Genomic DNA, 21,526 nt, shown 5'->3' on the forward strand with positions numbered 1-21,526 from the left:
AGGGAGAGAAAGACCGCGGATGAGGTGGTCAACAAAACTGACCCGATACTCCATTGGAGGCGATGGATAGCTCTCTTCCTTGGGGAAGCGCAGTGCGTTCTCCTTCTTGGTGAACCCCAGCTTCTTCAGCAGGTTCATATCCTGGCTGGAGATCTTGGATCTCTCCCACTCCAGATCTTCGGCGGCCATGGTAGATTCCGGAGTGCTGTGCCTGGTCAGACGCGCGCGAGGTGGCATCAATGAGCTTGGTGGCGAAGGGTGTGAGTGTGGTTGAGCGCTTGAAGCAATGGGAGCAATGGAGGATTTTCCAGAGGAGCAGCAGAGGTGCGGCGCAAGCGAAAGTACTGGCGGAGGAAGACGATGACTTTATATATGGGTGCGGTGAATCGACGCGCCGTTGGATTGAGAGATTGCGGGACAGATGGTGTAGACGTGGACAAGGGGTAAAAAGTAATTTCACACAGACGAGAAAGCACAGGAGCTACAGTACGTGCGCCAGGAAAAGCGGAGGACGTGTGTCCCCCACTTGCACGACGTGTCAAATTGATGGGGTTTCTGGGCCCGCAAGGCAGAGAGAGCGGTTCTCGCGTTTTCCCGATACATTGGTCGTGGCTGTCATCAGCAATGATGTCACCTTGGTAAAAGAAAATCTCGGCTATGAAGCTTCACAAGAACGGCGACAGCAGAAGATTATTGTTTCGAGAGCCTTTGATCAAATACAAGTTTTTGCTCAAATGCTCGGGGGCTACTTTGGAAAAATGAAAATTTCGAGAAAGACAAAAGAGAAATGGCGAGAGTCTATGATCAAATACAAGTATTTGCTCATAGCCTCGGGGGCTACTCCCATCGGGAGCGCTGTTCGCGCACCCGAGAGATTTGAAAAACTATGCGACAGGAGAAAAATATAGCGACATAAGGCGTGGAGCCTACACTCAAGCACAAGTCCTTGACTGTAGCCTCGAGGCTACTCCCATCGGGAACGCCGTTCGCGTGCCCGATGAAATTATAAAAAAGAGAGAGAAAAAGAAGAAGAAAAAGTGAGCATATTTCGAGTTATATAAATAACTCTACATATACTCCCATCGGGAGAGCAATATAAGTCATCCGTTGACTCAATAAAATGTGCTATTCCAACAGCCAAATAAGCACTCGACAATATATTCTCAGAGCGCCAAAGTTGCGAATAAATCTCTGAATGTCGCAAAATTTGCGAAGGTAAGACCCCAGATCCGTTCTGAGCGGCGTGGCGCCGTCTCTGACGTCGGTTTGATACTTTTTTCCGTATCAACAGATACGAAGAAAAATCCTAACAGACGCGTTAGGTACCCGATAAAATATGACTGGGACTCGACAGAATGGTAAGACCTTAAGCGGCACCTGTCGAAGTTTACACCAGTATCCCGAGATCATGTCCAGGGACGTGATCTTGAAGTAGGTTTTTGCGGATTGCCACTAGAGCAGTTAACTAGTACCTGATCCGTCAGATGAACTATCCCCAACTACCATTATCCCTGTACAATACAGAAATTTGAATGCAAAGAGATATGATAAAGATCAGAGTTATTGAACAAATATAAAGTTGGAGATTTTCCCTGACTCTGCGATTCAAGCAAAATCTCGGGGGCTACTGACATAGGCATCCCCAATGGGCCTGCCGAAGATGGTACCCAAGGTTTATTGAAGGCCCACGACCCGAAGGATAAGAAGATTCGGAAGCCCAAGATACTATTAAGGAAAGCTAGAGTTGTAATAGGAGTCGTTGTTTGTAATCTTGCGGGATGGGTTAGAAACCCTCCCGCACTCGTAAACTTGTGTATCACGAATCCCTCGGCTCCGCCTCCTATATAAGGGGGAGTCGAGGGACAAAGAAAGCATCGAATCATTGTCTCACAAACCCTAGTTTTTATATCGTCGAGTACTTTTCGGCTGAAACCTTCGAGATCTACTTGCCCTCTACATTCAACGAAACCCTAGTCTACTACTTGTAGGCATTGACAAGTTAATACTTTGTCAAATAGTGACAATAAATTAGTGATCTATTATGGCTTTGCCTTTTCTTTTGCTACCTCACTAGGGATAAAATGAACGCATGTGCTATGTTCATCACGTGACAAAAGTGATGATCTTGTTTGGTCAAGGTAGCATATTTGATATTCAAACATCATGTCAAAGTACTTATGGTTATACTCTATTAATTCTTCATACAAGATTGCATGGAGTTTTCCTTTTTTTTTGTGGAGTATAAGAGAGATGTGTTGCATCATCTCTGTGTTAGGACGTGATGCCCATATGAATGTGTATCTTGCTCATATTATTGTTCTGCATCCTCATATCTCGTTGATGAATTACTATTTGTCCACTACAACTTAAAAGGGAGAATAGTTAAGTGAACCCATGAACTCCGATCCACTTTTTATCATAAGAAACACCTTTATATTGCTTTTATCTTGTTTTCTATTCGTTGCACTATTTTAATCCGAAAATACAAAAGCATTTGCTTTTCTCATTTGCATCCAAAATACCAAAAACAATCAACCCCTTTACAATTTTTTACTTAGTTACTTTATTTTATCTAGTTTTTACTCGCTTTATTTTTACTTGTGTTTTATTTACTTACACGAAACATTGTGCTTGACATCACACGGTAGAGTTGGGGACACAAGGTTTTATTTTACTTTGCAGGATTGCTAGAAAAAAAAAGAAAAGAGAATAATCCTTGCTCAGTTCCCCGAGAGTTCGATTTAAACCCTCGAGTTACCCTTGTGAGAAAAATACTCTGTTGACACAACAGTCTTCACTTAGAGTCCCACCGTCAATGAATACAAAGTATCGACAATCTTGCGAGAAGCATAGGAGCCCTCACCAATAGGACAGCCTTGCAACTTGTACCCACAACATGTCTGGTATCCAATAAATTTTACCCTTCTCCAGCATCTCTTGAAAGAAAAAAAAAACATGCGAAGGAGTATGACGTTGAAACCTCGCGTAATGAGGCCAAATTTTAGCGAACACAGTGATGTGGACTCACATAATGGAAGGGAAAAAATAGAGAGAGACAACAATATCATATTTTTTTTGAAAAATCTAGCCGAGCAAAACTAATGACTCATCTCATCACTTGGCAAAATTATTTTGAAATTGATCCCTGAATTCCGTGTCAACGAAAATAACGCTAAAATTATGCAAGTCGGTGTCAAGAATTTTCAGCACAGAATGGCCTCATGATAGTTTGCATTAGTTTCGTCAAAGGATCATATTTGTCAAAAAAAAAAAAAAAAAAAAAACGAGACAACACATGCCAACAGTAGCTGCCCCGAGAAACCTTTATGAACTTCCAGGAATTCCACGTGCGAACAGTAGCTGCGACAACTCTATCTACACGTGCGAACATGAGCGACAACATGTACAGTCTTGTTAAATTCCACACATCCGAAATTACCGTGTCCATTACCCGTGGAACCATGCCCCAAGTGTCATGGTCAGACGTCGGCATTTTGCCCGTCTCTTTTAATCTGAATCTGTTGTCTAAGCATATTCCACACACCCGAAATTACCGTGCCAATTACAACTTGTGGAGCCATTTGCCTGTCATGGTCAGACGTCGGCATTTTGCCCGTCTCTTTTAATCTGAATCTGTTGTCTAAGCATATTCCACACATCCGAAATTACCGTGCCAATTACTACTTGTGGAGCCATTTGCCTCTCACGGTCAGACGCCGGCATCTTGCCAACTCTTTTAATACGAATCTGTGTTTCCCTGACTTGACCGCAGACCCAAGCTCAAAAGTCATGGCTTCCAATTCGTCCCGTACCCGGACCCGGTGGCAACTATAAAAGCGACCAGAGCAAAGAGCAAAGCTTTGGTCAGCATAACTTCAGGAGTTCAGGTACATAGCTTTCGTCAGCATAACTTCAGGAGTTCAGGTACATACATTTTCTCTCTCCAGAACTACCTTAATTTATTCTCCCGAATTGCCATCCCATGTTCTTGTTTCTGTTATTTCCTTCCACGCCATCTTTTGCCCAATTCATGCAATCCATCATGGTAGCCCATTTCAACAACAAGAAACGGTGCAAGTTATCCTCCAAAACTAAAATTTGCTAGTATTCTTTAAGAGTATATTTACTGTAACAAAGTAAACGGAGACGCAAGATTTCTCTTGTTCTTTGTTTTTTTTCCTCAGATGAGCCGGTGTTTGTTTTGGCGACCCTTTTCAATTTTTCATACAAAGGGTATCCTACACTAGACTCTATGCTAAACATTTGTTGCAAAATAATAGGTGTGATATGATCCGGTAAATTCTACTAGAAAACTAAACAATTCAATGATGTGCCATAGTAGGAATTGCACAGTTGCTCACATTGTCTCACCTTCTTATAACATCCATACCGCATTTACAGGGCAATATAATTTTTACAGATCTTAATTGCACAAGTAGCAATAATTTACCAGTCTTCAGAAAGACTAACAAAACTAATTACAACACAAGAATACCCATTTTAAAAAACAGAAATGGTCTAATGCATAGAATTAATGCTACTTTTCTACTTGATAATATAATCCCGTGGTCAGTATTTGCTTTCATATTTGTTGATCCTTGCGTGTTAAACAAAACATACCAGAAGCTTCCAAGACTAATTCTGTTATGTGTTGGTAATTGTTAGGGAACTGCTACAAAATGTTTCCTGCACTAAATTTGCGCCTCTTGCTTCATCTGCTTATACTGGCGACGGCTTCGTATTCTCATGCACTGGCGTCCAGCAACGAGACTGATCTCGATGCCTTGCTAGAATTCAAGGCAGGTCTAAACCGCCAGTCAGCTGATGCATTCGCTTCATGGAACAAAACCACTGATTTCTGCAAGTGGCGTGGTGTCATCTGCAGCCTCAGGCATAAGCAAAGGGTATCTGCGCTGAACCTCTCCTCGTCTGGGCTTCTCGGCTACATAACCCCTTCCATCGGGAACCTCACGTACCTGAGGAGTTTAGACCTCAGCTACAATCTGCTACACGGCGATATCCCACAGACGATTGGCCAGTTGATGCAAATGTCATACCTTGACTTATCAAATAATTCGCTCCAAGGTGAAATGCCCCGGACAATTGGCCAGTTATCACAGTTAACATACCTATACCTATCGAATAATTCGCTTCAAGGGGAAATCGCACATGGCCTGCGGAACTGCACTCGTCTTGCAAGTGTCAAACTTGACCTGAACAAACTCGATGGACGAATCCCTGATTGGCTTGGTGACTTGTCAAGAATTGAGACCATATCAATCGGGAAGAACACATTCACTGGGATCATTCCACAATCACTTGGAAACCTCTCGTCGCTGCGGAGATTATACCTCAATGAAAACCAGCTAAGTGGTTCAATCCCTGAGAGCCTTGGCAAGCTCAGAAAGCTTGAGGGTCTAGCTCTGCAAGTAAACCACCTCTCAGGAAACATTCCGGGAACGCTCTTCAACATTTCGTCACTCGTCCATGTTGGTCTGCAAATGAATCAACTAAATGGCACGCTGCCCTCCAATTTGGGCCCGAACATCCGACACCTTATCTTTGCTCTAAACCATTTCACTGGAAGAATTCCGGCTTCCATTGCGAATGCAACCACAATTCAATCCATGGACCTCTCTGGTAACAAAATCACCGGAATCGTGCCTCCAGAGATTGGAACACTCTGCCCAAAATACCTGATGCTCAATCAAAACCACCTGAAGGCAACCAATGTTCAGGACTGGGGGTTCATCACTCTCCTCACAAATTGCACAAGCCTTCGTTGGCTCACACTGCAAAACAACAAGTTTAGCGGTGGGTTCCCGACCTCTGTCGCAAACCTATCAGGGCAACTTGAAGCCCTAGATATCAGATACAATGAAATCTCTGGCAAGATACCATTAGGCATTGGCAGCTTTCCCAAACTATTCAAGCTAGGGCTCTCTGGCAACCATTTTACTGGCCCTATACCGGACAGCATAGGAAGATTGACCAGGCTCCAGTTCTTGACACTAGAGAACAACCAACTCTCTGGGATGATACCGTCCTCACTCGGGAACTTAACACGGTTACAACACCTTTCAGCAGATAACAATATCTTAGAGGGACCTCTTCCAATAAGCATTGGAAATCTACAACAGCTTGTCAGTGCAACCTTTTCGAACAATGCGCTTTCAGGTCGATTACCTGGAGAGATCTTTAGCCTACCATCCTTGTCATACGTTCTGGACTTGTCTAGGAATCATTTTAGTAGTTCTCTTCCGTCCCAAGTTGGTGGCCTCACAAAGCTCACATACTTGTACATCCATGAGAACAACTTATCTGGGATGCTGCCAGACGCTCTCAGCAACTGCCAGAGCTTGATGGAGCTCCGTTTGGATGGCAACAACTTCAACGGTATGATTCCTTTGTCCATAAGTAGAATGCAAGGCTTGGTACTGCTGAATTTGACCAAAAACAGACTCACGGGAGGGATCCCTCAAGATTTAGGACTCATGAATGGCCTGAACGAACTGTATCTTGCACACAACAGTTTGTCTGCAAAGATCCCCAAGACCTTGGAAAGCATGACGTCCCTTTACCGGCTCGACATATCCTTCAACCTTCTTGATGGCCAAGTCCCAGGACATGGTGTGTTCACCAATTTGACTGGGTTCACTTTTTATGGGAATGCTAAGCTTTGTGGAGGTATTCAAGAGTTGCATTTGCCTTCGTGTCCAGCCAAAACAGTTGGGCATGGTCAAAGGATAACCCGAGTCATTCGAAATGCAGTGATCCCAAGCATTACAATCATCTCGGTGTGCTTTATAATGGCAGTATGTTTCTTCTCACTGAAAAATAAATTAAGACTGCCATCAACTTCGGTAGCTCCTTCCTTGACGGGTGACATGTATCCTCGAGTTTCTTATTCCAACTTGTTTCAAGCAACAAATGGCTTCGCAACTGACAATTTGGTCGGTACTGGACGGTATGGATGCGTCTATAAGGGGATGATGACACTCAACAAGTCAGTGCGCATTATGGCTGTGAAGGTTTTTGACCTTGAGCAAGCTGGTTCCTCGGAATGTTTCCTGGCCGAGTGTAAGGCACTTGGCAAAATTCGACACCGTAACTTGATTGGAGTTATAACTTGCTGCTCTTGCTCTGACTTCAAACAGAATGACTTCAAAGCTATTGTTCTCGATTTCATGCCTTATGGGGGTCTTGATAAGTGGTTACATCCAGGCATATATGCATCAAATCCAGTAAAAGTTCTAACACTAATGCAGAGACTGAGTATTGCTTCTGATATTGCCGCCGGTCTAGACTATCTGCACAACCACTGCCGGCCAACAATAGTTCACTGCGACTTCAAGCCCAGCAATATTCTTCTTGGGGATGATATGGTTGCTCATGTTGGGGACTTTGGCCTTGCAAAGATTCTTGCAGATCCAGAAGGTGAGCAATTGGTCAATTCAACGAGTTCCATAGTGGGAACAATTGGATATGTTCCACCAGGTAACAAAATTTTACATTATTATCGTTCCATCGGGTCAGGCAGCGTTGCCATGTGTATTATTTATTCATGATGTTTATGCACTGCAGAATACGGTGAAGGTAGTCAAATTTCTCCAAGTGCGGATGTGTATAGCTTCGGTATCGTGCTCCTTGAGATGTTTACAGGGAAAGCGCCTACACATCCTATGTATACGGATGGATTGACCTTGCTCGAGAATGTAAAGTCAGCATATCCAGCACAACTGATGGAGATTATTGACCCCTTTCTGCTATCAGTTGAGAAGACACGGAGAGATATCAATAGTTACATGTACTCTGTCACAAGACTTGCACTAGCATGCAGCAGGAAAAGACCAACTGAGAGGCTGTCCATGAGAGATGTCGTAGCTGAGATGAACAAGATAAAGGCTTGCTGTGTTGTAGAAGTAATCAGGGAATGTAGTTCTGAGTGATGGAACATCAATGCATTGTTTCATAAGAAGTACTAGCTGCAGTCTGCAGAACTATCGGAAATTATCCCCACTCATATCTTTTGTCCTCGGTTACGTTTGCACTGCAAGACCAAACTAGGAGTATGTGGCAAAGTCATCTTCAGTCTTTCGATGTTATCACCAGCAGCCCCAGCGCGCCGATCAGAAGATACTGCAGCAAGAGGCATCATACATCCGCATTTCAGCAATTGTACAATTATATATCATCGCTTATACCTCCAGGATGGTCAGTTATACTAAACATACCTTGATTATCGGCTGCTCAGTCATCACAATCGTAACCCACCCGACATATGGAAGAAAGCTGTTCACATAACAAAAGGAAAACGTCAGTGAATTATTTTTCTCCAGCATGTAGGAAGATAAGTGCCAAATGTCATGGATACTCACCCTACAGCCCGTCCCATAATGTGATGCTGCTGAAGCCAATTCTGACCATGCGCATACAAGAGCCGGTCATCGCCAAAATTGTTATCGCCTGAAAGGCAATTGATAAGTTGAAATAGTATGTTGCTAGATATTGGTCATTTTTGCAGGATGGCACAAACTGCTTTATATTGAGCACTATAATCACTGAAGAGATGGCACTGAAAAAGAAAACGATGGATACCTTTCGTGAGGATATCAACTTCTCCACTTTCCTGGCGTTCATGAACCTATATAGAAGAGTATTAAAGTCAAAACAAGCACAAAGAACAATTCAAATCCAACACAAATAAAATTTCCTTAAAAAAGACTTGCCTTAATCACACGGTGAACAATCGGAATTTCACGGCCCTACATACATAACAACCAGATGTAAATTTACTGTTCCAAGATTCATGTAGAAGCACACAGTATATTTGAATATAGGACCAACAACTGAAGAGTCCATGATTCAGCTGCTGATTTATGGCTTACAAAGCAGTATGGCTTACATCAACATTAAAAACAACAATTTCCCCAGTTCGGATGGGCTGTTTGCTCATGCGCAAAAACAGGATATCACCCTGCAAAGCATATAATTAATCATTGTTACAACACACAAAAATGAAGTCTGAAGTGGAACTAAAACTTAGATAGTACGCACTCATACAGATTACCAAATAGGGAACTTAAAAAAATATTCTGGATGAATGGGGCCAATAAGGCAACCTTCCACCATTTGTAAAACAGTAGAGTATGAAAATTTATACAAAACCACATATATATCCTCATAAATAGTATATGCGGAAATGTCTGCATGTATATATCACATATGCAAATTCCAAATTTAGATTTAGATTGATCTATCACTGGTAAGTGCACATTTTCATAAAATCAGTCAACAGGAAACCATGTCGACTCCTCAAATGCCTACTGATAACAAAAGCACAATCTAAGCCCGTTCTCATACTGTGTGGCTCGGTAACTGACCCTTTTAAATCCAGGCTCCATGCTACCAGAAAGAACAACGACCACTGGGGACTCGCTCCCAGTTGCGACCATCAATCCCTTCCATATGATCAATGCCGATGTCACGATCATACCTGCCATATAAAACATTCGAAACTCCCGAATAAAAGTACTGTTGTAATTAATCAATCAAATTACCTAAGACTAAAGAGCATCAAAGCCCAACCAAACTAACAATAAAAGGTCGAGTGATAAACCCGTTCCTTCTTATCCCTAAATATCAGGAGTTCATGTCTAATACTGTATGTCAGAAGCAATGAGCACCTGAGCAGCATTAGTAACATTGGGTAAACATAAGCTATCACACTCATCATTAAGGGAGGACAGAAACTTCCCAATTCACTTCTATAATGCTTGTCATATCCAACGGATTTCCTCCTGTATATACTTTTTTTACATCTGTACTGTTCTTCAAACAAAAACTTGATACAGCTCGCAGAATCAGATCAAGAACCCCAAAACCTCCGTTTCCAATCTTATCAGAGAGATTCCCCAAAACAACTAATCATAATCGCGCATTTTCCACCGAAACCCTGCTGGATTCACACGGTGAACCCCTAACCACGAACACACTGATCTGAGCGCGAAAAACATCAGGAAAGAAAGGCGGGGAAGGAGAAGTGATGGGAGAGCGGGCGTCACCGAGGCTGATGATCTGCGTGAGCGCCTGGCGGACCTGTATCGAGCGGATCGACTCCACCTGGTCGCCGACGAACCCCATCTCGCTCGGCTCTCGGCGGAGAACTGACCACTTTTTCAGACAGGACCTCGTGGGTGCTCCATATTAGCTTCCAGCCCGACGCGGCTCGGTACACGTCAGGGAACCTATTTTGGTTCGTGGGATGGGGATCGGACGGGCGAGAGCTTATTCTGTTATCTCGGGCTCGTGAATCGTGATACTGGGCATTCGGTATCATATATACTCCAAAACAATTTATTCCATGGCATATTGTATATAATGCATATAAGAGTATATATTTCACTTCTTTCACCTCATACATTATTCCAGTTATTCTATGGCATACGGTAACTGATGAGTGCCTTTTTAGCATGTTTTTACACCGTTATTTTATAAAGATATCTCTGAGTATTAATAAGATTTTTTAATTTTACCACGCTACCGCGTCCTTTTATGCTTGTATACGCAGGATCTCGAATAATAAGGCAATGATGAATATCAATAAAAACTACTCCCTCCGTTCCTTTCTATAGTGCCTATAGATTTTTGGCATTTGTTTTAGAATATAAGGTTGTAGCTTAGCTTTTTTTCAATTACCCCTCCCCGTTCAGCTCCCAAACCGTTCAGGTCCCAAATTTGTTATGGTAAGTTAGTAAGATATGAATTTCCTAAATTTTATGTTGATCTCAAATTGTTCAGCTAGGGGTCTTGTGTAAAAAATACTCTTGCGCTAATTTCCGTGCCAAAAAACAATAGGCACTATAGAATGGAACAGAGGGAGTATCATTTTTATGACATTTTGACGTGATAAAAATCATTTAAGCACTTAATTATGCACCTGAACGAAAGGGGAATGCGAGGACAACTTCCGAGTAGGTTTAGCGGGCATCGGTACGGAGGAGCCCGCCCGTACCACTTGCCGGAAGCACCGCCTCGTCAAATACTTTCATCTCGCGCAGACGGCGTAGAGATATGAGACACATATAGCTTCAAAAAACACGAAACCGCGGCATCTCCATCACCATCACCGATCCATTCCTCCTTCAACCATAGTTGTGAACCCGATTGCTATTGTGGATTTGTATTCGAATTCATAGCATTATTTTCATCCCCTTCATAAGATTATGATGATGTTCTTGATTGTTTTCATGTGTGAGTAGTTCCTTTAGTTCTTGGGGAGATGGAGAAACCGTAGCCTAAATATGAGATGAATCTAAGATGATTTATGATTTTAAGTTATTAATGTGTGTTAGTTTTCTCTCTTGATATTATATGTTGTACACCATGTAATATGGTCTCGAGAGGGAACTATCATTTGAAGTGTGGTAAAGTGAACATCGAGAAGTGACATTACCGTATCGGCACTTTAACACATGGATGAGGGTGATAAAGGAGGACTCACCAATCTCATATCGATAATCATGAGATAAAACCCTTAATTGTGATAGTCAATATGTAGTTTGCAGAAGGCTAGCCGCATTGGTTAGTTAGAGATGCGATGACCGATAGCTTTCTAGACGCATCTTGTTATGGAGTTCCTCCACACACAATATGATTAAAAGCATATTTTATCTTGATTAACATGAATCCTAGTGTTAGAGGTGGATCCAATAATACTGAGAACACTTTATTGTATATAAGAGTACTGTGCGTGAAAACCACAAGTATAGCTCAAGCTACATGTAGCTTATTTTTTGAAAAATTAAAAAAATAACATTATAAAGTTTCAAAAAATGAAAATAAATCTTGTGTTGACAATGGTGTACTCTACCAACATGAAAATTCTTAAATAAAAAAATCTCATAATTAATGCTGTCCAAAAAATATCTGACATCAACAATAGTGAACAGCGCAAACTTTCAAAACCCCAAAATCTGTCAGATTTTATTATTTTTGCACAACCTTAAATATACGGTATCTGAAGTTGAAATTTTGCACATTGATATAACTCAACATTCTCTACATCTGGATTTGTTTTCAGATTTTCTAAAGAACTTTAAATGCTATTTTAAATTTTTCAAAAAATGAGCTACATGTAGCTCCTAGCTCGTCCTAATTAAAAAAATCCGCACTTTCCTAAAGTACATGCTTGTGCGAGACTCCACTATGATCCATTCCTCCGGCTGCGCCGCCTGAGTGCGACTGCAACGACGAAGTGAAAGTGACCGGCGTGAAGAGAGATGACCGGCGGCGAGTTGGCACCCGATCGAGAGCTGGTCTACCTAACCAGTAACCACCATTCGCAGCGCGCGCAGCGCACCACACCTTCTACCTACCCTGCAACGTAGGTACTAGAGCCGAGCGTCTTGGACTCCTTTCTCTTTTTTTTTTTTTCTGCATCGAAGCTTTCCTCGTCATCGGATCAATCAAAAGTCCAAATGCGCTCGCCGATAAAATAGTAGTAGCTGTGCTCGCGCCGAGGCTGCAACTGCGAGGCGAGCTCTGAGACTGAGAGCGAGCAGGGACCAGGAGGAAAGCCCAAGCGCGCGGGGCGGCGGCATGGCGGCGACCGCGAGGGGAGCTTGCGGGAGATCCGACACAGCGACGTTGAGGCGGCCGGGCTCGCCAGAGCCGACGCGGGGCGCTTCCTCGCCGCGCTCCGCTCCGCAACCGCAACCGCGTCGTCGTCGTCAGGTGGCGGCGACGACCCGGCCGCCGTGTGGGCGGCGGTGGCGGCTGCTGGGGTGCTGCGGCCGGAGCACCCGCACGCGCTCCACCAGCTGGTGTACTACTCCGCCTACGCCGCCTGGGACCGCGCCGCCCGGGGCCCGCCGCCGTATTGGTTCCCCTCCCCGTAAGTGCCTATCTCCCAGCATCTGTTACCAAATGTTTGATGCAATTGAGTAGTCGTCGAACAGGAAGGACCAGTTGGTGCTGCTGGCCGGCTGTCAATGGCGCCTAATAAATTGCGGAAGTTGGCTGCTAGTGTTAGTCTGAGCTATGCAAAACTTTAAGGGAAACATCTACTAATTCCACCCATCAGTTAAGCTTGTGATTCCATTTAACACTGTATTTATGTCTAACAACAACAACAGTACTACAGTAAGATAGTGCTAAGATTTTGATAGCTTGCAATAAATGACTGTTAAGTCTGTAGTAAGATTCACTAAGGTGTCAAGTGGGAGACCAAAATTTGAACTAGAAAATACAAAATTAACTATAAATGAGGAGTACTTTGCTGGGATCCCACTTGCATTTCTAAGACTCACATCATCTGAACAACGGAGTATGTGATACGACGATCGATGTATGCTACGCTTTGCTTCATGACACATGCTGTTTCGATTGTTACAGGACTGAGTGTAAGCAAACAAATCTTGGGAGAGTGATGGAGGATATCGGACCTCAGCTGCTAGGATCATTGTATAAGGACCCGATTTCGAGCTTTAATCTCTTCCACAAGTTCTCAGTAGAGAATCAGGAGGTCAGTTTTTTGCGAATTGGGAATTTACCTCACATTATAAGTGAACAACTAAAATATCAGTTCTAAGCTTTCTTTCTTCATAACCTCAAGTGTAAGCTTAGTCTCCTAGTTGCTATATGTTTTCTTAGGTCTACTGGAAGATGGTGCTAAAGACACTCTCAGTCAAGTTCCTGCGAGAACCAAAGTCGATTCTAGATACATCGGATCAATCAAAGAAAGGAGGAACATGGTTCCAAGGTGCAGTGCTTAACATTGCTGAATGTTGTCTGCTACCTTGGCCTTCCCAAAACAAGACAGATGACAGCACGGCTATTGTCTGGAGGGATGAGGGCCTTGATGATTATCCGGTGAACCGTATGTCATTGAAGGAGCTCCGAACTCAAGTGATGTATGCATCTCTTATAAAATTAAAAGTATGGAGCATACATAAACCTTGGATTATTTTTGTCTTATTCTGCAATGTCCATAATCATGGTTTTGTTGCTTTGGTGTTTTCAGGATTGTTGCAAATGCCCTTGATACCATGTTCCAAAAGGGGGACCGGATTGCAATAGACATGCCTATGACATGCAATGCGGTCATCGTGTATTTGGCAATCATCCTTGGTGGCTTCGTTGTTGTGTCGATAGCAGACAGTTTTGCACCTCAGGAGATTGGCACTCGCATGAGGGTCTCAAATGCAAAGGCAATTTTTACTCAGGTTAGATCGTACCAAGCCTTACATCCTTCAGTACTGTCGTAGGGCTTGTAATAATTTCATGAAATTTCAGGATTTCATAATTAGGGGAAGGAAGAAATTTCCACTTTACAGGTAAATTATTGCATAACTTAGTTTGCTCCATTTTTTTTTAAAAAAAAGGCAAATAATAGCTACTCTTGTAGGATCTTGTCCTGTGAAAATGAGTTCTTTTTTTCATTGATTTACTACATATGTTTTACTTATAGTTTCTTCTATGAACTTACTCAACTATCACACACCAATTCTAAACTATATTGAATTCTGCTCTCCAGCCGTGTCATGGAAGGGACTTCATCCAAAGCTATTGTAATTCCTGCAGCTGGAGACTGTCTTGGAGTTACACCAAGGGATGGTGATATATCCTGGAAAGATTTTCTTTCTCGTGCTGCTGGAAGGTATGCAATATATTTGGTCCTTTGAGTGTCACACCGTTATAAGCGAATATGTGAGTTTAGATGTTTTGTATGAAACATTTAACTCTTGGAACTAGGTGATTGATATGTGATCAGCATTGCAAAAAAATGCTTCGGATTTGCAGGTCATCCATGTACTCTCCAGTTTATCAATCTGCAGACGCGCTAATTAATATACTGTTTTCATCGGGAACAACTGGTATAGAGCATCCCCTGACACCTTTTCCTTTTTATCTCTGGTTTCCCCATTTTTCTTGTTCACTACTTTTTATGTGATTTTGAGCTTTGTTATTTGCTTCTTGTGCAGGAGATCCAAAAGCTATACCGTGGACACAGCTTTGTCCCATAAGATGTGGAGCTGATACCTGGGGACATTTGGATGTTCGTCCGCGTGACATAGGTTGCTGGCCTACAAATCTGGGTTGGGTTATGGGACCTATAATATTGTTCTCATGCTTTCTAACTGGTGCAACTTTGGCTTTGTATCATGGTTCTCCGCTTGGACGTGGTTTCTGCAAGTTTGTGCAGGTGTGGCCTAATTTGTACCATCAGTTACTTTGAACGGCTTGAGGGGATTTATCCACGTTTTGTTTCTAGGGAAAACAACGCAATGTGTACTGCATATATTACATTTATAATGTTCTGTTTGTTTGGGGGAAAACAGAACAATGTACTTAGTGTTCTAGAAAAAAAGTATTTTAGTTTTACAGGAGAATATGTACAGCCAAAATAATAAATCTAACCACTGAAAATTATATACACATGACTGAAAACTGGGTTACCATGGCAAGCTCCTATTTGAATTTCTTTCTGTATCTAAATAAGCTCATCTGAACTACTTAAAAATACAAACATGTGGATAAATCAATTACATCTGCCTCCATTTGTAGTTATATAGACCTTGCTGCCTTAACCTTGAGCTTATTTATATACCGATTATTTCTCTTGAATGTAGTATAGCTAAAGCTTACTGGGCAGCAAAATTAACCTCAAAGCCTGTTTTTTTGTGACTGAATATGTTTGAATTTTCTCAGAAGTCTGAGCAATGCATACTTATATTAGAATATAAATATAAATTGATCTTACTCATGCACTCCATTGAAATGTTTTGCAGGATGCCCGTGTGAATGTGTTGGGAACTGTCCCTAGCTTGGTGAAGTCATGGAAATCTGGGAATCTGACTGAAGGGCTAGACTGGACCAAAATCAGGTATCTACTTACACTGTTAGAAGGAGAACAGCTTCATTACAAGCTGGTTGATGGAAGTTATAATACTTTATGCAGGGTACTTGCCACAACAGGGGAGGCTTCTGATATTGATGATAATTTGTGGCTATCTTCCCGTGCCTGCTACAAGCCCATTGTTGAGTGCTGTGGGGGCACGGAGCTGGCATCCTCATACATTCAAGGGAGTCTTTTACAACCACAAGCTTTTGGAGCTTTCAGTGGTGCATCAATGTCCACTGGTTTTGTCATACTTGATGAACAGGGAAATCCATATGTAAGTGCTGGTGATTGAAATTGAGTTTGGTAAGTGTGTTCGGGGCAATAACAGTTTAAATTTTGCCATTACAGCCTGATGATCTACCTTGTGCTGGAGAAGTGGGTCTCTTCCCTTTATATTTTGGTGCTAGTGATAGGCTTCTCAATGCTGACCACAATAAGGTTTACTTTGATGGAATGCCCATTTACAGAGGACGGGTATGGAGTCGCTTATCTTGGTTCTCCATTTAGTTTCCTACACAAACGCTGCACAATTCAAACTTTTAACAACAAAATCCATGTGGTTGCTTAGCTTCAGTCATTTATCTAGACTGCTGGATAAAATTTGTTATGAAGACATTTGCAGTAGTCAACTTGTTAAGCTTTACAAAATCAGTTGTGTTCTCCAGGTTTAACAGTAGAACCCTGCCGAGAAGGCGAGAAGCAAACACGTGATCTACACATGCTATTCTTTTCTGACATCATTTGCAATGATAATTGTGCTACAAGAAAATTAGTAACATTATAGTTAATGTTCCCTTCTCTGCTGAACCAACCAAATAATCCAACTACATTCTGTTAGAAGTTATCAGTAATAGCCAGAACTGTGAAAGCTCAACGTTTCATGGTGGTACTTCTAATGCAGCAACTCCGACGACATGGAGATATAATCCAGAGGACAGTAGGTGGTTACTATATCGTACAGGGCAGAGCAGACGACACTATGAATCTTGGAGGAATTAAGGTTAACCTCCTTTTAATATTTTCAACCCTTCTGTTATCACCCTTGCATTTCACAAAACCAATTCAATACTGCTATTGCCTGAACAGACAAGTTCTGTAGAGATCGAACGGGTTTGTAATAGAGCCGATGAGGGTCTACTAGAAACAGCAGCAGTTAGCATCAAACCTTCTGGTGGTGGACCAGAACAACTGGCTATCTTGGCAGTGCTAAAAGATAGATCTGCACCATATGACGCAAATCTTTTAAAGAGCAGGTTTCAGAAAGCCATCCAGAGGAACCTCAATCCTCTTTTCAAGGTAAGAGCTTCTCTTTTCTGAATTTTTCCGGTTCATACGATGGACACATATGCAATGAGAGTTGGGATCGTTTGTTTGCCCTGACAGGTGAGCTACGTCAAAGTCGTCTCCGAGTTCCCGAGAACTGCTTCAAACAAGCTGCTGAGAAGGGTCCTAAGGGATCAGTTGAAGCAAGAACTCACAAATCGTAGCAAGCTATAAGGGGCCAGACCGATATTTCATTTCTCTTCGATAGGAAATGGCCCTTCATATTCCAAGTATTTGTACTTACATAAGCAATAAGCAAGGGCTCGAATCCCTTTCGGTCGTTCGCAAAAAAAACTTTTTCCATAGATACATTTTCATATGAAAAAACTTTTTCGTCGGAGGTCATATGCACCAGAAAAGCAAAGCCGTTTTACTGAAACATGACGCTATTTTGCAAAAAAAAATTGAAATTCATGTTTGTTATTTTCATTAAAACTAGATGACATAACATATGGACATGTCAAAGGATTTTATTTTTTGAAATTTCTATCATTTTCTTCATTTTTCCGAAAACTGAAAAGGCGCTCCACGATCGGCGAACCAGTAAGGTGGTGCGCCGGCGGTAAGGGGGCTACGATTTTTTTCCTGTCCTGGACCTAGTCATCCCTTATCCTGGCACATCAATTATTCGCTGCGCCGACGGTATTTGGACACCATCGGCGCCCATAAAATAGGTGCGCCGGTGGTATTATAGCACCGGCGGACAGTGGTAGCTCTCTATAGTTATTTTCATAGTAGTGTCTCTCTCTCACCATTGTTGAAACACCAAAAAGGTTGGATCTCCATTTCTACCGAACCAACACCAAATCCCTTTGGCAGAAAGCAAGAGGATACGATCCCACCAAGCCAAACTTCATTCCCCTTGAGTTCATCGAGCAAGGTTGTTAATCTTGGGTTTGTGGAACACCCTAAGCGGCTAGGGTCACTCGGAAGCATTCCGATTGTGGATTTGCTCCAAGAAGTAGGTTTGGGGATTAACTTAAAGTCTACCACTAGTGGGTGAGTTATTCCTTCGTGGAATAGTCTCCGGAGAAGAAGGTAAGACTTCGTGGGATCCTACACCTTTTCAACGTGACGTACCTCCCCCCAACGAAGGAAATACGGGAATACATCTTCGTCTCCGCATGCTTCTGTTATATCTAACCGATCTCCTTACTTGTGTTGGTTACATTTGTGATAGCCTTCTTGCTTGAAGTACCTTGTATCATCATCTAGGTTGCCTCACTAGGCACCCTTACTATTCCGCAAATTCTAAAATTGCAAAACAATTTTAAAAATAATTGTAGAACCTATTCACCCCTCCCCTCCCCCACCACATGTCGCCCAGTGAGACCTCCAGCAAATATCTCACCGGCTTGCAACCTCGTCGACCATAGCTGGCAGCACAGCCGACTACCGATGATGGAACCACTAGCCTCAATTGGTAGCGTTGTTTGTGGCGCAACAATGATCTTGAGTATATGTCAGTGCAATTATTGCGTATTTGAGAAATGTCACTACATTTCTTATATTTTGAAATATGCCACTTTAATTCTGAAGATTCTTTGAAAAACGCCACTCCCAGTCTTCCAAAAACGCATGCATATTTCGAAAGATGAAAATTGTAGTGGTATTTCTCAAATACGCAATAATTGCAGTGACATATATCTAATTAACCCCAAAAAACAGAGACAACATAAAAAAGGCCATGAACATCACATAGCCAAAAAAATATTGACATCAATATACTTAAATTCAGTTAAATTTAGTATGGTTTGACTTTGACTAAAATATATGCGTCATGTATTTTTGAATGGAGAGAGTAATGGGAAGATGTGTTATCTAGACGTTGAGTTCACCTTGCGACTTCAATCCAATATTGCTCCTTCTCCTTTGCGTCTTTTAGCTGAAAGTGTGGGACTATCTTATGATATCGAATTTGTATCGAATGCTAGGGATACACCGATACATACCATGATACAAGAACAATTCTACCAGATTAAGGCATATCAAGGTAAAGGCATATCAATTGTAGTATCAGGAATTGAGGATACTTAAAGTTCGATCGTAGTACGTATTCCGGATATATATATATACTTACCTAAAAGCTAAGAAAACTTCCGAGGCGTTTCCAAAAAAACACTAATAGCTCCATGACGGTGGTCCGTGGTAGTACTGTATTACTACTCCAACGTGTGCTGGCCCTACTAAGTTAGGTCCCAGCAGTCTAGACGTTAGTTTATTAAACTCGACTTTCTTTCCCCGGCCCTCTCTCCCATCAGATCAACGTAGGGTTAGGGTTAGGGCGGCGGCTGCTGCTTTGTTCCCGATCGGCGATCGCCATGGCTAGTCGCAGCGGCACGCCCGAGCCGGAGGAGACCGTCGTTTTCCCTGATTGGGTGATGCTGGATCGCATGGGCCACACGAGCTGCCACAACGACCATGCCGCTGCTCACGAGGCCGTAAACAACGACGACACCGCCGCTGCAGTACACACGTCAAGCGGCCACTCCTGCTTTTTGTCCTTCGTCCTCGCGGCACCTCCAAAAGTCTCCTACCTCACTCTCCACTGGCCGGAACTCTCAGCAGACGAGTCCGGGTTCCACATGCCCGCCTATCCCTACGTGCTTGCAGCCGACGGCAATCTCGTCCTCCTCGGCGTCTCCGTCCGGAGCAATCCGCACCTCAACTGCGCCCCGTCTGGTCTGTTCGTCTACACGGCCAGCCCTCCTCCTTCTTCCCCCTCCGTGCTGCGGCTCCCTGTGCCCGACGAGCCTGCCAAAGACTTACTCCACAAGCGAGCGTTCGGGCCGACTAACTTCACCATCGGCATCCTGCGCCTCGCGGCAGCGGCGGAGGGACACCAAGACCGGGGCTACATGATCGCCGGCCTCGACGTCTCCGCCAAGAAAAACAGGGTCAGCCCCCGCCGCCCCACGCAAGACAACAACAACAGCAGCAGGGCCAATCCCACCACCTTTGCCACACTCTGCATCTTCTCCTCTGAGACAGGAAACTGGAGAATCGTCACCAAGCGTGCCCCACAGAGCAATGGCGGCCAGTTCCCCACCCGCTGGTCGACCAGCCACGTCTTCCCTTTCGACGGCACTTTCCTCTGCTGGGTCGACTACTTCAAGGGCATCCTGCTATCCGACTTCTCCACCAAGGTCACCTCCCCGGCGCTCCACTTCGTGCCTTTCCCCGGAAAACAGTACGCCGATGACAACATACGGGAGCCATCAAGGGGCTTCGGGGGCACGTTCCGGAGCGTTTCCGTCAGCCAAGGCATGATCCGCTTCGTCCACATCGACAACGACTTCCACGACAAGGATGAATGGAACAGATGCAGCGACTGCAGCGAGAGGAAACGCCGAAAACTTGGCACCAAGATCACCGTTTGGACTCTGAAGAGCATCGTGGATGGTGGCGAGTGGGAGGTGCACCGCGTGATCAACCTGGAGTGCCTCTGGGCGCAAATCGGCTACCAGGACCAAGGCTTGCCTCGGCGTCTTCCCGAGTTCCCCGTCATCGCCGCGGACGACCCGGATGTGCTCTGCTGCGTGCTCAGGGAGGAGTTTCGTGGTGGCAAGGAGTGGATGATCATGGTTGACATGAAGTACGCCTATCTGCGCTCCTCTACTCCCTGTGTCAATCCAAAACCTAACCGCGTAAACAGTTTCGGGGATGTGCCCCTAGTACCAAGTGTCATCTCCAAATACCTTCAAAGGCCAAATGCAGGAAACTAGAAGCTCTCAGTATTATTCGAAGATGCCCCTTTTACGTTCTTAAAATTGGTGTGCCTTTGCTTAGCGTCTGTTGGATATGGTCCTGGGATTATCTATGTTTTTTTATTTTGCATATGTATCCTATCTGTTTTTTTCCCAAAGGATCGATTTTCATTACCAGCAGGATAAACGAAAACATACATATGTATCCTATCTGTGATGACGCGATACAAATGCTTTCAGGTTAGGGGCATGATTTTTTAAATTTATTCAACTGCGACTTTGGTTCACACAATCACACTTAACGCTCAATAGCTACTGAACATTGTCTGCTCTTTTTGTTCATCTCTCTGAAAATTTCTCCCTCCACTAACAATTTTCTGCGTGACAACTTCTAGACCCAAACCGCTCTATTGATAAGGGGTTATTACTCCCAATGGACATAAATACTTGTCACTGTTTCAATGAATCTTAGCCTAGATTTTGTCCAGGCAAGTATTTAGAGCTGGATGGAATACTTTTGTCTGCCCTATGTTACTCTGCATGTATCACTTTACTCGTGTCTCAAAATCCATAATTTTCTGCCTCTTGCATC

At 43.3% G+C, this 21,526-nt stretch overlaps 3 protein-coding genes across 3 annotated transcripts; 2 read left to right on the plus strand and 1 right to left on the minus strand.

Annotated features, from left to right (window-relative positions):
* The first annotated feature begins 295 nt into the window (after positions 1–295).
* Positions 296–7,949, plus strand: LOC124697748 (probable LRR receptor-like serine/threonine-protein kinase At3g47570). Its single transcript, XM_047230295.1, has 4 exons — positions 296–324; positions 3,773–3,924; positions 4,666–7,437; positions 7,585–7,949. The coding sequence occupies exons 1-4, from the start codon at positions 296–298 to the stop codon at positions 7,947–7,949; spliced, it is 3,318 nt and encodes a 1,105-aa protein (XP_047086251.1).
* On the minus strand, positions 7,717–10,161 carry LOC124704600 (signal peptidase complex catalytic subunit SEC11A-like). The gene is made up of 8 exons (XM_047236869.1): positions 10,065–10,161; positions 9,384–9,496; positions 8,906–8,977; positions 8,730–8,765; positions 8,599–8,644; positions 8,379–8,466; positions 8,235–8,292; positions 7,717–8,139 (listed from the first exon to the last, which is right to left on the minus strand). The coding sequence occupies exons 1-8, from the start codon at positions 10,141–10,143 to the stop codon at positions 8,089–8,091; spliced, it is 543 nt and encodes a 180-aa protein (XP_047092825.1). The 5' UTR covers positions 10,144–10,161; the 3' UTR covers positions 7,717–8,088.
* A 2,120-nt stretch (positions 10,162–12,281) lies between these two features.
* On the plus strand, positions 12,282–17,572 carry LOC124697749 (probable CoA ligase CCL12). Its single transcript, XM_047230296.1, has 15 exons — positions 12,282–12,385; positions 12,542–12,895; positions 13,396–13,525; positions 13,654–13,913; positions 14,024–14,225; positions 14,296–14,336; positions 14,537–14,659; positions 14,803–14,876; positions 14,985–15,205; positions 15,792–15,886; positions 15,962–16,178; positions 16,253–16,378; positions 16,806–16,904; positions 16,991–17,200; positions 17,288–17,572. Exons 1-15 carry the CDS (start codon positions 12,282–12,284, stop codon positions 17,399–17,401), a joined length of 2,370 nt encoding a protein of 789 aa, XP_047086252.1. The 3' UTR covers positions 17,402–17,572.
* The last annotated feature ends 3,954 nt before the right edge of the window (positions 17,573–21,526 follow it).

This window comes from Lolium rigidum, chromosome 3 (assembly GCF_022539505.1).
Source record: "Lolium rigidum isolate FL_2022 chromosome 3, APGP_CSIRO_Lrig_0.1, whole genome shotgun sequence".
Taxonomy (NCBI): Eukaryota; Viridiplantae; Streptophyta; class Magnoliopsida; order Poales; family Poaceae; genus Lolium; species Lolium rigidum.